This window comes from Chiloscyllium punctatum, chromosome 41, assembly GCF_047496795.1.
Source record: "Chiloscyllium punctatum isolate Juve2018m chromosome 41, sChiPun1.3, whole genome shotgun sequence".
Taxonomy (NCBI): domain Eukaryota; kingdom Metazoa; phylum Chordata; class Chondrichthyes; order Orectolobiformes; family Hemiscylliidae; genus Chiloscyllium; species Chiloscyllium punctatum.
The window spans coordinates 30,213,547-30,238,908 of NC_092779.1; the positions used below are offsets into that span (position 1 = coordinate 30,213,547).

Sequence of the window (25,362 nt, forward strand, 5' to 3'; positions counted from 1 at the left end):
TGTTTCCACACTAAGTAATCTAATCTAATCTAATCTAATCTATGACCCTCAGTAATTAGGAAAGCAAAGGGAATTTCTCTCCTTCATTGCTAAAGGTGTTGAGTTTAAAAGCAGAGATGTTACAGCTGTACAAGGTAATGGTGAGGCCACACCTGGAGTACAGTGTGTAGATTTGGTCTCCTTACTTGAGAAAGGATGTACTGGCACTGGAGGGGGTGCAAAGGAGGTTCACTTTGTCGATTGAGTTAAGTGGGTTGGCTATGAAGAGAGGCTGAGTAGATTGGGATTATATTCATTGGAATTCAGAAGAATGAGGGAGGATCTTATATAAACATATAAAATAATGAATGGAATTGATTTAAAATAAAAATAGATAGGATGTTTCTACAGGTGGGTGAGACTAGAAGAGGGCATGGCCTCAAGATTCGAGGAAGCAGTTAGAACTGAACAGAGAAGGAACATCTTCACCCAGAGGGTTGTTAATCAAGGGAATTCCTTGCTCAGGGAAGTAGTTGATGCTACTTCAGTAATCGTTTTAAAAGCTAAAGTAGATAATTTTTTTTTTTGGAAAATAAAGGCATTAAGGGATATGGTTAAAACATGGGTGAGTGGAGCTGAGTGCATGAAAAGATTAGCCATGTTTGGAGGGCTAATCAAGAGGCTGGATGACCTACTCCTGCTCCTAGTTCTTATGTTCAATCAAACCAGTCCATGCTGACCATAATCCCAAGGTAAACTAGTTCCACCTACCGGTTCTTGGCCCATATCCCTCCAAATATTTCTTATTCGTATACTTATCTAAATGTCTATTCAGTGTTGTAATTGTATGTGGGTGGAAAAGCTGCTACCCTGCCCACCCACAGCATAACCACATTTTAAAAAAAACACAGAAGCAGGCCTATGAAACACCGATCAAACCTGCCAACACACAGAACACATCCACAATGCCCCAGTCTTGGCCTTCTAGGCTAACATAGAAACCAGACATGGCCAAGCTACTCCCAGACCAGAGTATACACTTCCCAAACAGCCTTCAGAGGAAGCTCCCAGCCCAATTAGCACTGCAGTCCCAGTACCCTTAAGGCAGGCTCATTTCCCATTGAAACCGATACCACATAAATAAAGAGGCAGACCTTGCTCATAGGAGGAACACAATGGACAGACCTGGATGCCAGGAGAAGGAACATTTACACATTCGTGCAGATGGGAAATACAATGATGAATCCTCTAGAAGACATTCTCACACTCACAGATGGCTGGAATATCCTGTGTCAATTACAAATGAATTGCTACAGCTGGATGCTTGATTAATTTTCATTCAGTTTATTCTTGTTTTCATCACTTTACAATTTTCACCATTGCACTGTAACTGCTTTACAATGATCACCTTTGTGTTGTACCTTTATAAAGCATTCCTGCACCTTCCATTCTGGGAACAACATTCTGACCATCTCTGCAGAGAATCGGTTCTGCGTCAGCCTGGCCAATTTCTCTTCCGTGATATTGCTTTGTTTAATAAACCACTTGTCAATTTCATCGCAATCCTCATTTGCAGTCTCTGATTCATTGGGCTGAGTTTCTCCGACACTGTACCTGCATCTATCACTTCCTCTGGAAGTTCATTGCACACATAAACCATTCTGTGTTTAAAAAAATAGTTGCCTCACCTGTCTTTTTAAAATCTTTCTCCTCTCACCTTAAAAATATGTCCCCTCGTCTTGAAATTCCCCACCCTAGGGAAAATACACCTGCTATTCACCTTATCTCTACCCCTCATGAGTTTGTAAGGGTCATCTTGCTCCAGTGAAGAAAGTCCTAGCGTCTCTCTATAACTCAAACCCTCTATTCCTAGCAATATCCTGGTAAATCTCTCCTGAGCCCTCTCCAGCTTTTAATAATGTACTTCCTATACCAGGGCAACCAGAGCCAGACACAGTACTATAGAACAGACCCCACGAAGGTCCTGTACAACCTCAATATGACGTCCTAATTCCTATACCCAAAGATCTGAGCAATGAAGGCAAGTGTGTTAAACACTTTAACTATCCTACCTATACATGATGCAAACTTCAAAGAATTATGTACCTGAACCCCTAGGTTTCTCTTTTCTAAAACATTACCCTCCTTTTAAATGCAGATGTCCTGCCTTTGTTTGTTTTAGCAAAATGTAAAACCTCACATTTATCCAAACTAAACTTCATCTGCCACTTTCCAGCTCATTCACCTAATTGATCAAGGTCTCTTTGTCATGTTAGAGAACCTTCTTCACTGTCTACTATACCATCAATCTTTGTCATCCACAAAGTTACTAATTATGCCTTTTATATTCTCGTTTAAATCATTTATATAAATGACAAAAAGTGGACCAGTACCGATCCCTGTTGAACACCATTGGTCACAGACTTGTGGATGAATGATAGAGTTTGTTCGTCAAATTGTGCCACCAAGTAAGAAGATATCTCAAGTCAGATGTGAAATTCCAATGGCTGACATATAGGCAAATCAAAAATATAAGCATCAGTAAACAGATATTTTACATGGCCAAGATGAAGTGCAGTTCTGTAAAACATGACATGCATGTCAGGTGGTAGGAAAACCTTAGTATGTAATCAGGACAGATTATATTCCCTACAGTATGGAAACTGGCCATTTGGCCCAACAAGTCCAAACCAACCCTCCAAACAGTAACCCACCAAGACCCATTCCCCTATCCTATATTTACCTCGACTAATGCACCTAACACTAAGGGCAATTTAGCATGACCAATTCACTTAACTTACACGTCTTTGGATTGTGGGAGGAAACTGGAGCACCCGGAGGAAACCCATGCAGACACGAGGGGAATGTGCAAACTCCACAATGACAGTCCCCCAAAGTGGAAATCGAACCCAGGTCCCTGGCGTTGTGAGGCAGCAGCAGCAACAGCATCTCTTACTTTTAGAAACATGCAGGTGAGTGCTTGTGTATTGTTAGAACTATTACCAAAAACAAAAGCAGGACATCAGTATATTAAGGATATGATAAAGGTTGAACCTTTAGGAATCAGGTTAAGGCCAATCACAGCTCGGGTGTTATGGCAATCAGGAATGAAATCATTAAAACTTGAAGGTGCTGCTGTTGGACTGGGGTGGACAAAGCTAAAAAATCACACGGCACCAGGTTATAGTCCAACAGGTTTATTTGAAAGCACTGCTCCTTTACAACCACCTGAAGAAAGTGCAGCACTCTGAAGGTAGTGCTTCCAAATAAACCTGTTGGACTATAACCTGGTGTGATTTTTAACTGAAATCATTGACGCAACTTTTGTTTTACTTATTATGGACTACAGATTGAGACATTCTGCTCAGTGTTTTCCAGAAAATCATTAGCAGTTTGGGTACAAAACAATGATGTTAACTGTGTATCACCTATAAACACAGGGAGTTTTGAAAAGATACCATTAGACTCTCCAAACCATGATCAAAACATACAGCCATGGGACTGGGACAAATGATTACATTTCTAACAGTTTACTACCAGAGTTTTCCCAAATGAATGTATGGATAAAGTCCATTTGGATAGATTTATGGTCATGAGATTAGAAATTTCATGATCATGAAATTGTTTGGTGAGAAGCTCTTGAATCAAAAAGACGAATCCCAATGTCAGATTGTGTCCAAGTGTCCAGAGTGTGTCCAGTAGCACAAGAGAATTTGAAAGGTTCACAAGCAAAAATGAAAGAATGGCCAGATAAAAATTCAACAATGAGTGTTTCAAATGGGAAATGAAGCATTGATATTGTTACCTCTGCAAGGTACACCCCTGAAAGTGAAATTCAGTGGCCCATACAAAATGTTTAGGAAGGTTAGTCGAGTGACTTATCTAATAAATACTCCAGATCATTGGAAGAAGAATCAGTTATGTGATACAAATGTTAAAAGGTATTATCATAGGCAAGAGGATAAGTAGGAGCAAGTGTGTCAGATAGTAAGACTGGAAGGTGAAAGAGACAATAACAGCAAGTAGAAGGAGAGTAGTAAGTCGGTTCTCAAGGCAAACCTCTTACAACTCAATTAGCTAACATAAATACTGGGACAATTAGACACTGTGCTCTCATACCTAGAGGAAGGACAAGACGGAGATTGTATGAGACTACTTAGATAGTAATAGGAAATCTGTAGGGATACATGTAGATTTGAAAAGACAGGATCGCTGAAACAGATTCCTTACAGACTGAGCCAAGAAAAAGAAGTTCAAGTGGAAACAGATTAAATACCTACTAGAATATTCACTTGATTAAACCAGTCAAAGCAGCTGGAGCTCACCAGTTTGTGTTAGTCCCTAAACTAGACACATCAACGAGTACAGATTATAGAAAAATAAGTGCAGTCAACAAGACAGATGTATGCCCAATTCCACAGTGAGAGTACTATATTGATAGTGTTGGCAGTGCTTTATTCCTTTCGAAGATTGATCTATTGAAGGGATAATTAACATCAAGGGCTAAAGAAGTATCTCGTTTTGCTACATCCAATGGGTTCTATAATGTTGAGTGATGCCATTTCAAATAAAGAACATCCTATTTATATTCCAGAGAGTTGGAGCTGAGGGCTCTGCAACTTATTTTGTGTAGGATTTCTGACAGTGTGGAAACAGGCCCTTCAGCCCACCAAGTCCTCGCCAACCCTCTGAAGAGTCACCCACCCAGACCTATTCCCGTCTGGCTAATGCACCTAACACTATGGACAATTTAGCGTGGCCAATTCACCTGACCTGCACATCTTTGGACTTTGGGAGGAAACCCACACAGAATGTGCAAACTCCACACAGACAGTCACCCAAGACTAGAATTGAACCTGGGACCCTGGTGCTGTGAGGCAGCAGTGCTAACCACTGGGCCACCGTGCCACCCCTGTGAAACATGCTAAAGTTGGCTGTCTTCGTGGTTAATTTAGCAAAATTTAATTCATACAAATAAGAACAATTTATCACAGACATATCACAAGACAAGGTCAAGTAAAGCTGAGGACAAATAAAGTGAAGGCTTTAACAGAATTCCCTGTTCCTAAAACTAAATAAGAAATCACGAGATCTTTAGGAATTTGAGGTTTCTACCAGAGGTATGTGCATTATTTAACAAGTTTGTCAAATTGACCAGTAAAAGTGGTTTAGTCAGCACTTTTGGTTTTTTGGTCATTTTGGTTTTGCTGATTGTGGATGGAAATGGTAAAAATACTATTATAAAATAAAGGATTGTGGAAGAAGTGCTGCACGTTGTAAAAATAAGTGACTGAAACTTATTGCAAGTGGTACCTACGCTAGTGCTTAGTTTGAGCAGTTTGGGAGATTGGTGGCAGATGGACTAGCAATAGGGGTATGAATAAAGTGAGATTCAGCCAGCAACAAATAGCTAATTGCTTTGTGGAGCTGTGACCAGTTATGAATGACAATGGGCTATTTGTCTGCCAAAAACTGTGTGATTGGTACCTGGGTAGCTGAGTCACTTGTGAATGTTAAGACATTGCCAGGAGACTCTGCAAAGGTTTATCTCACTGCAGTAGAAAATACCTGAAGCCTGAAGAAAAGCCAGTTTATTTTCCCTCCCTAGTTTCTGTGAGTTCTTGCTTTTAACCAATAAGGCAGGTAAGTTAACATTTGCAAACCAGTTGTGCCTCCTGCATGGAAGTGAAAAGAAGCTGGAGATGAGAGATTGAAAAACACCAAGTCGTAATAACCAAAATGATCATCCCAGCAAATTCTGTGGATAGGGGCCACTTACCTTTTTTCCTCAACCTATAACTCCAATGTTTTTTTGGCTGTCAATATGTCAATGTAGAATGGATTCAGAAGTGGGGGGGGCTTAGAGTTTAAGCTATTAGAGTTATACGTCAACATTTCACGTGTGCATTTGTAGCTAGAATCTCCTTGCTTTCTTTGAAGTACAGAAACCTAGTCCATGCTTTCTGTCAACCTGGATTTAGGATGACAGGTAAATTGGGGACTTCCGCATGCTTTAATAAAATCTTTCACTTTTGTGACAACTCCAGGAATAGTGGGGCTTGATTTCCAGTGCATTACCCCAGTGTGGTATGACACAGCCAATATTTTAACTTGTCAATCACTTTTCCACATGAAGTCCTAAAATTGTTTGATTCTTTCAGTTTTCAAACTCTTCAGCAAGAACATCACCCATGTACCCACTCTGTACAGTAGTTTGTGAGTGTGACCGTTCTGTCATGTGTAAGACCACCATGCATATGACAGAGTTGTCTAATTGTTGATCTAGTATATTCTGTTCCATGAGCCCTTCACCACCAAACATGTGAGTGTTTAAACTAAAAGGTGACTTGTTCACTTGTATCTGCTGCTCAGAGTTCAAAACTTGAGGAATAAACCTTAATGGTTTGAAACTATTGTTTGATAAGTATTGTTTTACCATATTGTCATATCACTTTACCAGGGCCTTACCATTCCCTCTGACCTCGTCTGTTGCATGCTAAATCTCTCGATTCAACATCTGAGGCTGTGCCTCAATGCACTCCAAATTACAGATTTCACGATTCTCATGAAGCACTTTTATTACCTTGTATGCTTCTTTATTTGTTTTGGTATGTACCTTTTCCCATCCTCTGTTCTCAATCTTGCTTTCTTCTGTAATATTGATCACTGTTGTGTCAAAAACCCTGTTGCGTGACCAAAACTCTAATCACTGCCATTTTTCATTTTGAGGCTTTGTATCTCTAATGACCCATTAAGGGGCTCTGTTGGATATTCAATCACTTCCATTTATTTGAAATATGCAGCCTACACAATGTTCTCATGTGATATATCTAAAGATCTGTTGAACCTCCTGATGCGCCTTTAAGATAAATAGTAATAACTGTATTTTTAAAATACTTTTTAGAATTGAAAAATTATTAAATTATTGTATTTGTTAAAAATCTCAACAAATTAAGAACAATACAACCTTTGTCTTTACCCAGACTAAACAGTACGAACTAAACATCAAGTCCACCTCCTTCCTATGCTGCAGAGGACTGGCACTAATATCCTCACCCTTCTGTACAAGACCTTTCACAGATACAAAATATCCCATTAACAACAAATTATCACATTCAGATGACAAGTCTAAGATAGTAAAACACCAAGGCATTTCACAGGAGCAACATCAATCAGATCTGACACCAAGCTACATAATGTATATTATAGGGTGCATGATCAGAAGCTCAGCCAAACAGAACTTGGGGAAATAAATAGCGATATCTTGTAAAGTATCCATGTTGCACAGAAGGAGGTGCTGGACATCTTAAAATGTATAAACATGCATAAATTCCCAGGACCAGATCAGGCATACCTAGAACTTTGTGGGAAGCTAGGTAAGTGATTGCTTGGGCCCTTGCTGAGATATTTGTATCGTCAACAGGCACTGGTGAAGTGCTGGAACTCTGGAGATTGGCTAACATGGTGCCATTAATTAAGGAATGTAGTAAGGAAAATCCAGGGAACTTTAGACCAGTGAGCCTGCCATTAGTGGTGGGCAAGTTGTTTGAGGGGATTCCGAGGGTCAGGATTTACATGTATTTGGAAAGGCAAGGACTGAATTAGGGATTGTTCAATGGCTTTATGCGTGGGAAACTGTGTGTCTCTAACTTGATTGAGTTTTTGAAGAGGATTGAAAGCAGAGTTGTGGACATTGTCTATGTGGACTTCAGTAAGGTGTCTGACAATGTTCCACATAGTAGACTTGTTAGCAAGGTTGCATCACATGAATTATAGGGAGAATTAGCCATATGGATATAAAATTCATGTAAAGGTAAGAGACAGGATGGTAGTGGAATGTTGCTTTTCAGACTGGAGGCCTGTGACCAGCGGTGTCCCACAAGGATCGCTGCTCGGTTCACTGCTTTTCACCATTTATATAAATTATTTGGATGTGAATACAGGAGGTATGATTAGTAAGTTTGCAGGTGACACCAAAATTGATAGTGTTGCAAAGAAGATTATCTCAGAGTACAATGGGACTTTGATTGGATGGGCCAATGGGCTGAGGAGAGGTAGATGGAATATAATTTAGATAAATGTGAAGTGCTAGATTTTGGAAAGTCAAATCAAGGCTGAACTTATACATTTAATGGTAGGGTCCTGGGAAGTGTTGCCGAACAAAGATAACTTGGATTGCAGGTTTATAGTTCCTTGAAAGTGGAGCAGCAGACAGACTATAGGGAGGGTTGGGTTATTTTCTTTGGAGCATCGGAGGCTGGGGGGTACCTTTATAGAGGTTTATAATATCATGGGGGGCATGGATAGGGTGAATAGTCAAGGTCTTTTCCCTAGGGTAGGGGTGTATAAAATTAGAAGGCATAGGTTTAAGGTGAGAGGAGAAAGATTTAAAAGGTTCCTATAGGGCAACTTTTTCAGATAGTGGGTGGTATGTGTATGGAATGAACTGCCAGACAAAATGATGGAGGCTGGTACAATTACACCATTGTAAGGGCATCTGGATGGTTTTATGGATAGGAAGGGTTTAGAAGGGCCAAATGGAACCAGAATAGATTAGGATATTTGACCGGCATAGACAAGTTGGACTGATGGGTCTGTTTCAATGCTGTACTTCTCTATGACTCTATGGGAACCTTTTAACATGTTAAAAGTCTTGATCAGACCACATTAAACCTTTATATATTTACAATATTACACTTAACATTGATTATCATTTCCAAATTCATTGCATTCCCAACTCTTCCCCTACTTTTAAAACTCTATACTTTAATTTGCCTCTTGTACAGTAACACACACAACCCAAATGTTCTTTTTGTTCTTAGAATGACATTCATCCTATCCCATCACTCCATTAAATACTACGTGGTACCTTTCAAGGTTCAAGGAATTTTATAGAAATACTGCTGCTGTTAATATTGGACTTACACTCAAAGAAAATCCTATTACTGTACTTTGTGACCTCAACCGCTCTAGTCCTGAATTTGATCTTGTTTTAAAGTTTCTCATGACTTCCCAATGAATTGTGTTATCAATGTGTAATACTGCCAAGGGCTAGGCTTCAGGAAGAGTGCCCTACTGTACTTGCCATTGGTCTCAATTTAAATGGCCTTGACCTCTTGGTTCCTCAACTGCCTCTTTGATCAGACCTCATTTCTCACATGAATAGTTATCCACACCCCAAGCTACAAGCTACATCTCCTGAGATTTAAGTTTCAGTTTTGGAAAATGACATCTAGTGGTCAAATGATTCTTGAAAAGCTTCACTTGCAAAACAGTTTTGATCCAATCTCAACTTCTGTTGAGATGGCATTTTTGTACTGTTCGGGTAATGTCACCTTCCCTAGGCAGCAAGACTTGAACAACATCAATGCTTGGTAACCAACATTTGTACCACACAAGTGCCAGCTAATGACCATTTCCTATGAAACAGACTCTAATCATCAGTTCTTGATGTTCATTGGCATTACTATCACTTAATCCTTCACTACCACTATTCTCGGGTTTACAATTAACCAGAAACTGAACTGGATTAGCCATATAAACTCAGTGGCTCCACGAGCAAGTCAGTAGCTAGGAATTCTGCAGTGAGAAACTCAGCTCCAGTCTCACCAAACTATCTACCTGTACAAAGTCTAAGTCAAGAGTGTAGTGGGATACACCCCACTTCTTTTTGTTCACTTGTGGCATGTGAGTGTCTCTGGCAAGGCTAGCTTTTATTGCCCATCCCCAGTTGCCCTTGAGAACAGGGATGTGAGCTTTCTTATTGAAGTGCTGGAGTCCATATGCTGGAGGTATGCCCTCAGGGAGAGAATGCCAGGACTTTAACCCAGTGAAGGAATAGCATTATATTTCCAAGTCAGGATGGTGAGTGGGTTGGAGGGAACTTGAAGGAGTTGGTACTCCCATGCATTTGCTGCTCTTGGCCTTCTCATTGTAATTGGGCACAGGTTTGGAAGGTGCTGTCTCAGGAACCTTGAATTTCTGCAGTTCACCTTGTAGACAGTACACAATGTGCTGCAGGGAATTGGTGGTGGAGGGAGTGCATGTTTGCAGTTGGGGGTTGCTTTGGCCTGGATAGTGTCAAGCTTCTTGAGAGTTCTTGGAGCTGCACGCATCCAGGCAAGTGGAGAGTATTCCAATACACTCCTGACATCTGCCTTGTAAATGGTGGTCAGGCTTCGGAGAATTGGGAGGTGAGTTACTTGCCTAGCAGAGTGCAACTCTTACAAAACTCAAGAAGCTTGACACCATCATGACAGAGCAGCCCACTTGATTAGTAGCCCATCCACCACCTTTTCATTTATTCCCTTCTCCACTGATGTATGCAGTAGCAGCTGTATGTATCATCAATAAGATGACTACAGTGATTCACTGAGGTGCCTTTGACAGCAGCTTCCAAACCTCAAATCTACTACCTGGAAAGACATGGGCAGCAAATATATAGGAACACCAATACTTATGAGTTCCTTCCATATCACATGTCAGCCTGTCTTCAAACTATATCACCGATTCTTCAATGTTGCTTGGTCAAAGTCCTGTAGTTCTCCTCCTAGTAGCACTGTGGGTATCCTTACAACCCATGGACTGTAGCAGTTCAACAGGCAGCTGACCACTATCTTCTCCAGCGCCATTAGGGATGGCACTAGGTGCTGGCAACACACAAAACAAAAACAACAAAGACCCATTTTGAAAGTGCTTGAAGAGATGCAAATGTCCTCGAAGGATGGTACTGAAGCCAATTAGGCAACACCCTCATCCCGGTGATCTCATAACAAATGTAAAGTGATGCAAAACAGTAATGTGAGGCATAAAGTACTTGTGATGCCAAAGAAAAGGTCAACATGTTCTAGTTTCACAATAATGAGCACTGATTGTCATTAACTGTGGGGAATTATAAACTTCTGTCAAGTTAACACAGACTGATACACATTCTGGCTATGTTGTTATCTTATTCATCAAAACTGCACAAACAGCTCCCTGAGGCTACATGCTTTGACAGCAAAAGAAAGAAATGAGTAAATATATCATGACTAGCATGGTCATATTATTAAGTCTGTCACTCTGTGGGATACCTCGTCAATGAACACAAATCACAGTTGCACGGCACCTTCCCTGGAGGTTTGATAGTGTCTAATTATACTTGCCTAACAGATTAAAGGTGCTATAGATAGCATAGCAGTTTGCATGAAGTGCAGACTGAAGCACAAAACTATCCCTTGCCAGCAAATAACTAGATATTACTCATGGAGGTATTTCATGCTGAAGCCTTATGTTTCACCTCTTATTGCATTTCCTCCAGTTTTCATCATAATGTGGTCTAGCAAATCTGACACTACTAATATTGATGAAATGGTTACCATTGCCAAAGGATGAATTCTCACACAATCTTATCTTTTGTTAGAAACACGATCAAAAAATTGTTAAATCTGGTTGGCACTTTTGCTTTCAGCTCATCAAAAGAAGTATATTAATGTACTTTCCTTCATATGATTTAAATCTGACGCTAACCAAAACCTCACTTTTTAACATTCCCTTTCAATGTTTTATGTGTTTGTTTCAATAGTTGATGCTACAAAATTCCACATTGCTGACATTATTGGTGTAAAGTCATATTTGTCTACTTCCATTTCAATTACTTTTGTGATTACCTTAAATTGAAATCATTGGAACAGGGGTAAACAATCAACACTTGCAGCCTGCTCTATCATTCAATTTGATCAGAGGTGATTTGTACTTTAAACTCACCATCCCCTAGAAACCCTTAGCCTCAACAAAAATCTATTAATAGAAATACAAAATAGTTGAAATCTGCAATATAAACTGAAAAACGTTGGAAATAGTTGACAGATCAGGCAGTATCTGTGGTGAAAAACAAGAGTGAATGTCTCAGTTTGCTGAGTTAATGTCTCAGTTTGATACATAATGTTAACCCTGTTTCTGTCTTTGCAGTTGCTGCCCGATCTGCTGTTTTTCTTCTTAAAAGTCTATCAATGTCAACCTCGAAAGATCCAAGTGTCTAATGGCAGCAGCTGTTTGGGAGAAAGAATTCTAGATTTCCACTGCTCAGAAGTGCTTCCTAATTTTATTTCAGAATGGCCTAGCTCTAACGTTGAGGTCATGCTGGCTTCTTTTGTACCATCCTCACAAATAGACCATGTGTATCTACCCTATTTATGTATGTTTATCTTACTTCATTAATTTACACTCAAATCACCCTTTAAGCTTTCCAAGTTTCTTATATGCAAGAAAAGCATCATGTAAAAATGTCCTAGCGAATAAATCCTTTCAACTCTTGTATCATTCTGGTGAATTTTGAGCCCTTGCCTTACCCAGCGGCACAACATTCTTCCTGATATGCTCAGAATTTAACAGATGGGGTCTGACCAAGGAGACTACTCTCATTGTTCCCACTGGTGATTCAGACAATGATTCCATTTGTTATAACCCCAGCATTAATCTCAAAGGTATCCATCACATGATGGATTACTAAAGTCCAATCTAAAAGGGGAGAAGCAACTGTAATGGAAAATCCATGGAAAATCCAAGTTGGTTTTATCTTGATCTTGATGTGGTAACTCAACTCATTCAAACAATGGAAACAAGGATTCAAAAATACTGCAGCTAGGAAGTGCAGAAAAGATAGAGTCATACCTGTAACTAGCTCCCTGATCTCCACGTCAGGGGTCTTCCGAAGCAGTCGTACCAGTGCTGGAATTCCACCACAGTTTTTCAAAGCAATTTTGTTGTCGTCATTTGCCTTCCCATATACCAGGTTTCTAAGGGCTCCACAGGCACTGCGATGCACTTCTTGCATTCGATGGTCCAACAGATCAACCAGCAACTGGATTCCACCTTGTCTTCTTATCTACAAGATTAGAATGTAAAAGAGTGAATAATTAATCCATTAAATGAACCACAGTAATAAGCAAATGCCTAAAGGATAACAGATTGTTTTAGGTACGATCGCTGAACTGGGAATTTGATTTTCACACATTTCGTCTCCATTCTAAGTGACATCCTCTGTGCTGTGGAGCCTCCTGTGAAGTGAGCCTCCTGTGAAGTACTGTGCCGGTTGGAATTTGTTTCATTTTGTTCCGCTGGTTCCAGTTGCTCGTTGCAGTGGTCAGTACATAGCGTCTAGGTCAATGTGTTTGTTGATGTGGCCTGTGGATGAGTGCCAAGCTGCTAGGAACTCTCTGGCTATCCTCTGTCTGCATTGTCCTATTATTGTTGCGTTGTCCAGTCAAATTTGTGGTCCTTATTGTCTGTGTGTATCGATGCTTAGGATATCTGGCTGTGGTGTTTAGTGGTTAGTTGATGTTCATGAATGCAGATGGCTAGTTGTCTGCCTGTTTGTCCTATGTAGTGTTCCGTGCAGACTCTGCATGAAGTCTTGTACACCATGTTTGTCCTGTACATGATGGGTATTGGGACCCAACTGACACAGTACAACAGCACTTCACAGGAGGCTCTACAGCACTGAGGATGTCCCTAGAAAGGGGACAAAACATCTGCACCAAATCCCCATCTTGGCAAACATACCCACAACAACTGGAACTGGCACCCAAGCTACAAACCTTTACACAAACCTTGGAAAACAGATTCTTTGACTTAATTCATTTGTCTCAAATATTAAAAAAGGCAAGGTATCCAAACATATACAGGTGCCTCTCACTTTATGACCACATTGCATACTATAGGGTCTATTGCACAAAAGAGCCTGGACTTCTATTGCAATATCATGAAGTTGTATTAATGGGTTGTTCTACCCATAATCTGCTGTCACATATATGATGTCTCAAGGCAGAACTTGATGATGTAGAACATTATACACAATATTTGCTTTTAGTCTACGATAGACTAGGCCATATAAGAAGAAAGTATCATCAAGTATGTGGATCTTACTGTGTTTATACAAGGAAAATAGCACCAGTGAGGAGGTGTCACTGTCACAAGCCTTTGAAACTCTTGTGATTTCATCCTCCTATATTCTGAGAGGAAAGATTTGTTTTAAAAAAATCCAATTTCCCACAATTAATGATTGTTCTCAACTCTCAGTTGTTCAGTATATTTTTCCCACCAGTATTACTGGCTTCAGTCATAATTTTATGACTAAAGACACTTGTCCTCATTCAAGCATATTAGCATCCCATCTCAGAGTTCAATAGGTAAAGCACAGCCCAAGTGATTAATTCTGCTTTCCTTCTTTCTGGGACGTTCTACTAGCCAACAGTGCACTTTGAACTCCTGCCTTCAGCGTAAGTGTGTCATTTGACTTACAGATGGAAGGAGGTGCCATCGTGGCAATGTTACCAGATTAGTACTATGGAATCCAGGCTAATATTCTGGGGACAAAGGTTCAAATTCCACCATGACATATGGTAAAATTAGAATTCAATAAAATCTGGAATTAAAAGATGACCTAATAGTGACTCATTGTAAATCCCATTTGATTCATTGATGGACTTTAGGGATGGAAATCTGGCATTCTTACCTGATCTAACCTACATGCGACTCCAGACCCCTGTGATTGGTTCTTAACTGCCCAGCAAGCCACTCCATTATATCAGACTACTGCAAACCCTAAAGAATGACCAAATAGCACCAGAAATGACAATGGCAAACAGTCCTATCAACACTGCAAAGTCCTCCTTACCAATAGAGGTGGCACGGTGGCTCAGTGGTTAGCACTGCTGCCTTATAGCACCAGGGACCAGACTTGATTCCACCCTTGGCGACCGTCTGTGTGGTGTTTACAAATTCTCCCCGTGTCTGCGCAGCTTTCCTCCGGGTGCTCTAGTTTCCTCCCATAATCTGAAGCTGCACAGGTTAGGTAGGTTGGCCATGCTAAATAGCCCATAGTATTCAGGGATAAGCAGGCAAGGTGGTGCAAGATGGGAAATGCAGGTTTGCAGGGATAGGGAGGGAGGTGGGTCTGGATTGGACTCAGTGTGGACTCGATAGGCTGAATGGCCAGCTTCCATGCTGTCGGTAATCTATGATCCCGTTGGTAGTGTGGTGACCAGAATTGTACACAATATTCTAAATGTGGCATAACTAAAATTCTATACAGCTCCAAATCACTTGCCAATTTTTGCCAACTGATGAAGGTAAGTATGCCAACTGCCTCTTGACCAACATTTTCCACATGTGTTGTGAACCTATATGCCTAGATCTGTCTGTATGCTAATGCTGCTAAGGTTTCTGCTATTTACTGTATACTCCCCTCCTGCATTCGACCTTCCAAAACACATCACCTCACATTTGTTTGGGTTAAATTACATCTGCCATTTCTCTGCCCAAGTCTCTAGCCAATCTATGCTGTATCCTCTGGCAATCCTCCTCACTATCCACAGCTCCCAATCTTTTTGTCATCCACAAAATTATTAGTCAGACCAACAATACTCTCCTCCAAATCATTTATGTATTTTACAAACAATAGGGGTCCCAGCATTGATCACAGATCACCAGTTAGAAAAACTTCCTTCCACTGCTATTCTCTGTCTTCTATAAGTAAGCAGATCGATATCCACCTTACCAGCTCACTGCAGATCCTAAGTGACTTCACCTTCTTTATCAGCCTTCCATCAGAGACCTTGCTAAAGTCCATAAAGACAACATCTACCACACTGCTCTCATCAATCATCTTTGTCACTTCCTCAACAAACTCTATCAACAAACCATTCTGACTATAGCTAAAAAGTCCATATTTTTCCAAATGTGAGAAAATCCTGTCCCTAAGAATCTTCTCCAATAACTATCCCTATTACAGATGTCAGGTTCACTTGCCTGTTATTTCCCAGATTATCCCTGTTGCCCTTCTTCAACAATTGAACAACATTGGCTATTCTCCAGTCCTCTGGGTCTTCTCCTGTGACTAAACAGAATACTTAAAGAGAAGATATAAATTTCTCCTTTGCCTGCCTCAGTATTCTGGAAAAGATTCTGGATTAGTGGTGCTGGAAGAGCACAGCAGTTCAGGCAGCATCCAAGTAGCTTCGAAATCGACGTTTCGGGCAAAAGCCCTTCATCAGGAATAAAGGCAGTGAGCCTGAAGTGTGGAGAGATAAGCTAGAGGAGGGTGGGGGTGGGGAGAAAGTAGCATAGAGTACAATGGGTGAGTGGGGGAGGGGATGAAGGTGATAGGTCAAGGAGGAGAGGGCGGAGTGGATAGGTGGAAAAGAAGATAGGCAGGTAGGACAAGTCCGGGCAAGTCAAGGGGACAGTTACTGAGCTGGAAGTTTAGAACTAGGGTGAGGTGGGGGAAGGGGAAATGAGGAAACTGTTGAAGTCTACATTCTTGCCCTGGGGTTGAAGTGTTCCGAGGTGGAAGATGAGGCGTTCTTCCTCCAGGCGTCTGGTGGTGAGGGAGCGGCGGTGAAGGAGGCCCAGGATCTCCATGTCCTCGGCAGAGTGGGAGGGGGAGTTGAAATGTTGGGCCACGGGGCGGTTTGGTTGATTGGTGCGGGTGTCCCGGAGATGTTCCCTAAAGCGCTCTGCTAGGAGGCGCCCAGTCTCCCCAATGTAGAGGAGACCGCATTGGGAGCAACGGATACAATAAATGATATTATTGGATGTGCAAGTAAAACTTTGATGGATGTGGAAGGCTCCTTTAGGGCCTTGGATAGAGGTGAGGGAGGAGGTGTGGGCGTAGGTTTTACAGTTCCTGCGGTGGCAGGGGAAAGTGCCAGGATTGGAGGGTGGGTTGTTTGGGGGCGTGGACCTGACCAGGTAGTCACGGAGGGAACGGTCTTTGCGGAAGGTGGAAAGGGGTGGGGAGGGAAATATATCCCTGGTAGTGGGGTCTGTTTGGAGGTGGCGGAAATGTCGGCGGATGATTTGGTTTATGCGAAGGTTTGTAGGGTGGAAGGTGAGCACCAGGGGCGTTCTGTCCTTGTTACGGTTGGAGGGGTGGGGTCTGAGGGCGGAGGTGTGGGATGTGGACGAGATACGTTGGAGGGCATCTTTAACCACGTGGGAAGGGAAATTGCGGTCTCTAAAGAAGGAGGCCATCTGGTGTGTTCTGTGGTGGAACTGGTCCTCCTGGGAACAGATCTGGCGGAGGCGGAGAAATTGGGAATACGGGATGGCATTTTTGCAAGAAGTAGGGTGGGAAGAGGTGTAATCCAGGTAGCTGTGGGAGTCGGTGGGTTTGTAAAAAATGTTAGTGTCAAGTCGGTCGTCATTAATGGAGATGGAGAGGTCCAGGAAGGGGAGGGAGGTGTCAGAGAAAGTCCAGGTAAATTTAAGGTCAGGGTGGAATGTGTTGGTAAAGTTGATGAATTGCTCAACCTCCTCGCGGGAGCACGAGGTGGCGCCAATGCAGTCATCAATGTAGCGGAGGAAGAGGTGGGGAGTGGTGCCGGTGTAATTACGGAAGATCAACTGCTCTACGTAGCCAACAAAGAGACAGGCATAGCTGGGGCCCATACGTGTGCCCATGGCTACCCCTTTGGTTTGGAGGAAGTGGGAGGATTCAAAGGAGAAATTGTTATGGGTGAGGACCAGTTCAGCCAAACGAATGAGAGTGTCGGTGGAAGGGTACTGTTGGGGACGTCTGGAGAGGAAAAAAACGGAGGGCTTGGAGACCCTGGTCGTGGCGGATGGAGGTGTAGAGGGATTGGATATCCATGGTGAAGATGAGGCGTTGGGGGCCAGGGAAACGGAAGTCTTGGAGGAGGTGGAGGGCGTGGGTAGTGTCTCGAACGTATGTGGGGAGTTCCTGGACTGGGGGGATAGTAGTGTCGAGGTAGGTAGAGATGAGTTCAGTGGGGCAAGAACATGCTGAGACAATGGGTCAGCCAGGGTGGTCAGGCTTGTGGATCTTAGGAAGGATGTAGAACCGGGCAGTGCGGGGTTCCCGGACTATGAGGTTGGAAGCTGTGGATGGGAGATCTCCTGAGGTGATGAGGTTCTGTATGGTCTGGGAGATGATGGTTTGGTGATGGGGGGTGGGGTCATGGTCGAGGGAGCAGTAGGAAGAGGTGTCCTCGAGTTGGCGTTTGGCTTCAGCGGTGTAGAGGTCAGTGTGCCAGACTAACACTGCGCCCCCTTTATCCGCTGGCTTGATGGTGAGGTTGGGATTGGAGCAGAGGGATTGGTGGGCTGCGTGTTGTGAGGGTGAGAGGTTGGAGTGGGGGAGGGGGGTCGACAGGTTGAAGCGGTTAATGTCCCGGCGGCAGTTGGAAATGAAGAGGTCGAGGGCAGGTAATAGGCCAGCGCGGGGTGTCCAGGTGGATGCAGTGTGTTGGAGGTGGGTGAAGGGGTCCTCGGAAGGTGGGCGGGAGTCCTGATTGTGAAAGTAAGCTCGGAGGCGGAGGCGACGGAAGAATTGTTCGACGTCACGGCGTGTATTAAATTCATTGATGCGTGGACGGAGGGGGATGAAGGTGAGTCCTTTGCTGAGGACTCATCGTTCGTCCTCAGTGAGGGGGAGGTCTGGGGGGATGGTGAAAACTCGCCAGGACCATACCATTCTGGAATAGATCCCATCGGTTCCTGGGGACTTGTCTAACTTAATGTTTTTCAAAAACCTAACACTTCCTTTTTTAGATCAAAATACCCTAGAATAATAACATACCCCTCTCTAAAATTACTATATCCTTCTCCTTTGTGAATATTGGTAAGGACCTCGCCCACTTCCTCCAGCTCCACACATAAATTCCTTCTTTTATCCTTGAGTGAACCTAGCTTTTCCCCAGTAACCCTCCTACTCCTTATAAATGTATAAAATGCCTTGGGATTTGCCTTAATCTTGTTTCCCAAGGACATTTCATGATCCCTTTAAGCCCTCCTAATTCCTTGTTCAAGTTTTTTCTTACTTCCATATTCTTCCTCTGTCTTAATTTTCCTAAACTGTACATATGCCTCGTTTTTTTTTGAGTAAGCTCACAATTTCTCTTGTCATCCAAGATTCCCAAATCTTGCCATCTTTATCTTTCATTTTCACAGGAATATGCTGGTCCTGAATTTTAATCAACTGGCCTTTAAAATATTATCACATGATAGATATTCACCCTCAAACAGCCACCCTCCTACCTACTTACCTGAGATTGTTGTAGTCAGCCTTCCCACCAATTTAGTACTTTCACCTGAGGACTACTCTTATTCTTATCCATAACAATCTTAAAACTCATGGAGTTATGATTACTGTTCCTAGAATGCTCCCCCACTGAAATCTCAATCACCTGGCTGGGTTTATTCCCCCATAACAAGTTTAATATGGCCCCCTTCTTGTTAGACAGTTTACATATTGCTTCAAGAGACCCTCCTGGATACACCTACAAATTCCATCCCTGCCTCCCATTTAAGCCTCTGGCACTAAGGCAGTCCCAGTAAATGTAGGGGAAATTAAAACCTCCCACCACAACAACCCTGTTGTTTTCATATTTTGCCATAATCTGTCCACATATCTGTTCCTTTAACTCCTCCTGGCAGTTGGGAGCCTGTAGCATATATCTATCAAAGTGACTTTACCCTTGTTACTCCTGAGCTCTACCTATATGGCCTTATTGGATGAGCCCTCCAAAAAGTCCTCGCTCTGTACAACTGTGATGTTCTCCCTAATCAGTAACACAATTCCCCCACCTCTTTTACATCCCTCTCTATCATGTCTGACATCTAAATCCTGGAACGGTAGGCTGCCAGTATTGCCTCTCTCTCTCTCAACAACATCTCTGTAATTGCTACAAGGTCATAATTATATGTGCAAATCCAAGCTCTAAGTTCATCTGCCTTATTCTTCATGTTTAAAGAAATACTCTTCAGAACGCCAACCTCAGTTCAGCCACCTCTCCCTGTCTGTTCTTCCTCTTAGCCTTAACAGCCTTAGACTCTAACTCCACCTTAGTCACTTCACTTGCTGACTGACTGGTCTGGTTCCCATCTCCCTGCCACACTAGGTTAAATCCTCCTGAGTGACTCGAACAAACCTCCCTGCTAGTGCTTTTCCAGTTTAGGTAAAACCCATCTTTTATGTCCAGGTCCCAAATGCCCTGGAAGGCATTGAATGATCCACATATCTGAAGTCCTCCCTCTCTACACCAGCTCTTTAGTCATGTACATTACTGTACTATCTTTCTATTCCTAGCCTCATTGGCATGTGGTACCAGAAGCAACCTCAAGGTGACAACTCTCGATGTTCTGCTTTTCAACTTACTATCTGACTTCCTGAACTCCCTCTGCAGGACTTTGTCACTCTTCCTGCCTATGACATTAGTACCAATGTGTATCATGACCTCTGGCTGCTTGCCCTCGCTTTTGATAATGTCCTGAACACACACAGGATCATCCTTGACCTGCATGGATTGTTTAGAGCGACAGTTGGACACACTTATTGATATACAGAAGGCATAAAGCATCACAGACAGATGTTTGGAGACATGGTCACAACCAAGGTTCAGATAGATGGGTGGATGTCTGCTACAAGGGGGCAGGCAGATAGTGCAGGAGTCCCCTATAGTTATCCCCCTCCCTAACAAATATACCACTTGGATACTGTTGGAGGGGGGGTTTAATTGATCAGAGGATGGAGACAGCAGCAATCAGAGTGGTGACAGCAGCTCTGTTGTACAGTAGGTAGGGTCAAAGTGCAGGAGAGTAGGAGTCAAGAAGTTCCTGGGACCACAAAAGGTAGGCATTTCTGTGACCAAAAGAGTCTCCAGAATGGTCTGTTGCCTCCTACATATGACTCCAACTAGCAGAAAGCTAATCCCTGTCTTAGATTAGCCATTTTCAGCTGCTTCATCAATGCCTTTCCCTCTATTATATAAGTCAGAACTAGGGAAATTTGCCGATGATTGCACAATGTTCAGCGCCATTTTGTAATCTCTAATAAGAAAGCAGTCTATGTGCATGTGTAGCAAGACCTGGATCAAACCTCAGTGCCAAGCAACGTTCAAATGTGGCAAATAACATTCATGCCACACAAGTGCCTGGCAATGACCATTTCCAACAAAAGTGAAGCTAACCATGTCACTTTAACACTCAATGATTTTACCATTACTGAATCCTCCACAACGACACTCTGCCAGTTACCAATAACCAGAAACTGATCTGGATGAGCCATCGAATCACTGTAGCTAAAACAGCACGTTGGGGCATGGAATTCTGTTGGGGCATGTAATTCACTTTCCATCTCCCCAGTGTTTGTGCATGATTTACAAGGCACAAATAAGGGGTATGATGTGATACTCTTAATTTGCTTGGATGAGTGCAGCTCCAACAACACGAATGAAGCATGATGCAATTCAGGACAACATAGGCTACTTGATCAGCACCCCATCCAGTATCTTCAAATTCACTCGCTCCGCCACTGAAACACAAAGGCAACAGTGAGTACAATCTACAAGAAGCACTAGGACCAAGCTCTTCCAAAAGCTCAGTCCAAAGTGTGATCTATATTGGCTAGAAAGACAAGGGCAGCAGTCGCATGGGAAAGCCATCACTTGGAATGGGGATAAAAACATAAAAAGGACTTTGGCGTTGATTGCGGTGGAAAAACACAGGATAACATTTGTAAACTGTTATTTCCTGAGACGATCCCTCACCCATCATAGCTCACCCCTCCAGACCATCACAATAAACTTTTTCTACTGGGCACTCACTTCTGTTTCGGACTATGATTACGCCTTTGGTATCATTGACCGGCATTTCAATCACTGGTATAACAAATAAAAGTTGATTCAATGACCAAACACAGCCCTAGCTTTGCTCCACCCCACCACAAGCCATAGGGTCACTACTGTGTGGAAGCAGGCTGTTCAGGTCCACATGACTCTCCGAAGAACATCCCACCTGGACACTATCCCTGTTAGCCTGCATTCCCCATGGCTAACCCACCAAACCTGCACAACCCTGGACACCAGGAGCAATTTAGCATGGCCAATCGACCTAGCCTGCACATTTTTTCGACTGTGAGACAAAACTGGAGCACCTGGAGGAAACCCACACAGACACCGGGAGACTATGCAAACTCCACACATACAGTCGCCTGAGGGTGGAATCAAACCCAGGACCCTAGTGCTGTTAGTCAGCATGTTTCACCACAGTGAGAACTAGTTGGGAAGAGGGCGGCAACAGCCTGTGATATTTCTTCACAGTAAATGTATGATTGAGAACGTAAGCTGTTATTAATATTCCTGTACATTTGGTAAAAGAAAAGCTTTAGTGGAAAAAGTTAGAGATGGGCTGGTAATGGATATATTTATCCAACTCCCTACTCTGCACATCTCAATTAGCTTATCTAAAACCCGAAGGACTATAAGTCTTGGACACTCATTGGCTGAATTAGGGAATCCACAGGACTAAATAAAAAAAGGTGAATCATACAGTTTTGGGCCTCATTTGGTGGAATACTGTTGGAATTCTCTCTGCAGCAAGGCTCCTTTAAGAATTGGAAACAGCATTGCACTAGCAGATCTTTGAGGAACCATCCCAACAACCTTTTTTAAAATCCTTCTTTGATAGAACTCATAGAATAAAAGTGATCAAAGAAAGTAGAAGAAATTTGGTAGATGTAATGCACCTGCAATCTTTCCTCCTGGGAGATTAACTCTTCATTCCATAACACTTCTAGCTATGGCCCGTTGCTGCAGTACGACAATTGTTTTGTAAACAAAAGGGCACATCAGAGGCATTTCCCATATCTGGAATATCTGGATTCTGACATATCTATGAAAAGGACTTGACCAGAGAACTTCTGGGGTGTCTCCCCTCCCTGTCTCTGTAAGTGTGAAAATGTTATAGAAGTGGCTTCATTTTCAAAATCCGCTGATAAACAAACCTAAAAATCAGATTATTCAAAGGTAATTAAGGCTAAACTGCCTCTGAGTCAGGCAGATTCAGGAGTGCATCCAGCAACATGAGCCCAAAATCTAGGCTGACAGTCGAGAACATCACATTACATTACAGTTGGAATTTTGTATGAGAGATTAAACAGAGGTCAGATGAACACAAAAAGATTTCATTCTACTATTTTGAAGATGACTAGGAGAGGTCTCCCTGGTGTGTACACCAACATTTATCTTAATTTAAACCAAGAGACACAGATGGTCATATGTTAAAAACCATGACTACAATTTAAAAGTACTTCACCAGTTGCAAAGTAGTTTGGGACATCCGGAGGATATAAAAGGTGCTAAAGGAAAACAAGTTATTTTTTGTTATTGTATGATCCCAACTATTTAGAACACCAAAAGCTCCTCACTTTTGCCTAGTTGATTTTAACCTTACTGCGAATCTTCTTGCAACGATGCCTACCTTGAAGATGTTCTCCTCCTCTCTCTACAAAGATCATTCTTATCTAGCTTCTCCCCAGCCCCACCCCCCCCCCCTCCCATTTATCTCTCCACCCTGGAGGCTTATGTTAGGATAAGAAATGGAGACTCAGGGCGTTTGAGAGTTCCAATTTAGCCAGGAAAGACCTAAAGAGAGGAGCTAAGACGATCCAGGAGGGGACATGAGAAGTCATTGGCAGATAGGATCAAGGAAAAGCCTAAAGCTTTCTACAGATATATCAGGAATAAAAGAACGACTAGAGAAAGATTAGGGCCAATCAAAGATTATAGTAGCAAGTTGTGCATGAAGTCAGAGGAGATAGGGGAAGCGCTAAATGAATATTTTTCATCAGTACTTACACTAGAAAAAAACAATGTTGTCAAGGACAATACTAAGATATAGGCTTCTAGACTACACAGGATTGAGGTCCACAAGAAGGAGGTGTTTGCAATTCTGTAAAGTGTAAATATATATATATCCCCTGGGCTGGATGGGATTTATCCCAGGATTCCCTGGGAAGCTAGGGAGGAGATTGCAGAGCCTTTGGCTTTGCTCTTTATGTCATCATTGCTTACAGGAATAGTGCCAGAAGACTGGGGGATAGCAAATGTTGTCCCCTTGTTCAAGAAGGGGAGTAGAGACAACCCTGGTAATTACAGACCAGTAATGTAGGATTTATAATTATTTAGAGAGGAATAACTTGATTAGGACTAGTCAATACAGTTTTGTGAAGGCTAGGTCATGCCTCGCAAACCTTATTGAGTTCTTTGAGATGGTGACCAAACAGGTAGCTGAGTGTAAAGCAATTGATGTGGTGTATATGGATTTATTGGGGTGTACAGACAACGTCTTCCTTTAAACCGTTCTTGGTGAAGAGCTTCTGCCCAAAACATCAAATTCTCCCTGGGCCATAAGCTCTTCACCAGGAATGGTTGAAGGGAAGGAGTTGTCTGTACCTGTCACAGCACAGTCACTCTGCCAGCCCGAGACACACCCCAACTCCACTCCCAACATTTTTCCCTGAAAATCCAGGCTGTATGTAGTGTCAGCTGTACCTCAACAGGGAGAACTCTCATTTCCACGTCAGATGGGAATAAATTCAAGCTCATTCTGGTGACTTGAGGACATAATCAAGGCTGACGTTCTAGTATATTGGGGAGTTGCATTGTTGATGATGAGCTTATGCCTGAAACATTGATTCTCCTGCTCCTTAGATGCTGCCTGACCTGCTGTGCTTTTCCAGCACCACACTTTTTGACTTCAAATGAGATAGCCCTGATGAGTGAGTTGTGAACAGACTAGTTGTACTGATCCACTTTTTCCTACTATTTCCTCCTAAAATCCATTCTTGGATACAGGATTGTTTGCGTAGGTAGCATTTAAATCACCTATGCCAAGTTGCTATGGAGAAGGAGACCCTCTTCTTGAACTATTGCAGTCCCTGAGGTTCCCATAGTATTGGCCCATTATCTTAGCCTGTTGATGTTTAAGATGATAATACATCCAAGTCAGAAAGGTATGATGGTACTCTTACAGCACTGAGAGTAAAATCTCAGCCATTTTGTGGTGCTGATATTGGTAGGTGAAGGACATCACTTCCCCAAACTGTAAAATCATGACATCTAAAAACTTCCAACCAATGGATATGACCTTAAAATACGACACACAATGAGCCAAACCTCAGCATAACATACAGAGGTGAACTATATGGAAATAAAAGGATTAAATTTGATCTTGTGGAAGTGACAAACAGCTGAACTCTGGCTCATTAAAAGACTGGAACATTGGCCCAGATTTTCTGATAGCCTGACAGTCGTTATTCTACAGAGATGGGAGTGACACATGGGAATGCCATGGTAGCCCCATTGTAACAAAAAGAAAAGTTTCCATTGGGCAGTTTTCCTCCATTTGGAACCATCTGAAATTTTCCATTTAAATCTTAGCATTTGATATGCTCTGATGAACATATGAAGGAAAACTCAGACTATTAAGTTTATCGTCTAACTCTTGAGTAAGTCTTAAACGGCTCCAATTTGTAACTTACATAACGACAACTACACCTCTCCCAGACCCCTTGCAGCCCTCCCTCTACCACCACCACTGACC

The 25,362-nt window shown here is 42.4% G+C and overlaps 1 protein-coding gene across 15 annotated transcripts in view; it reads right to left on the minus strand.

The window, feature by feature from the left end:
- LOC140464970 (catenin delta-2-like) overlaps positions 1 to 25,362 on the minus strand; it is a 1,239,301-nt gene that overhangs the window by 167,246 nt on the left and 1,046,693 nt on the right. For all 15 annotated transcript variants that reach the window (XM_072560655.1, XM_072560657.1, XM_072560654.1 and 12 more), the window contains one exon: positions 12,631 to 12,844. In XM_072560655.1, the coding sequence (XP_072416756.1) occupies positions 12,631 to 12,844 (214 nt within the window). The remainder of the gene's footprint in view (positions 1 to 12,630; positions 12,845 to 25,362) is intronic.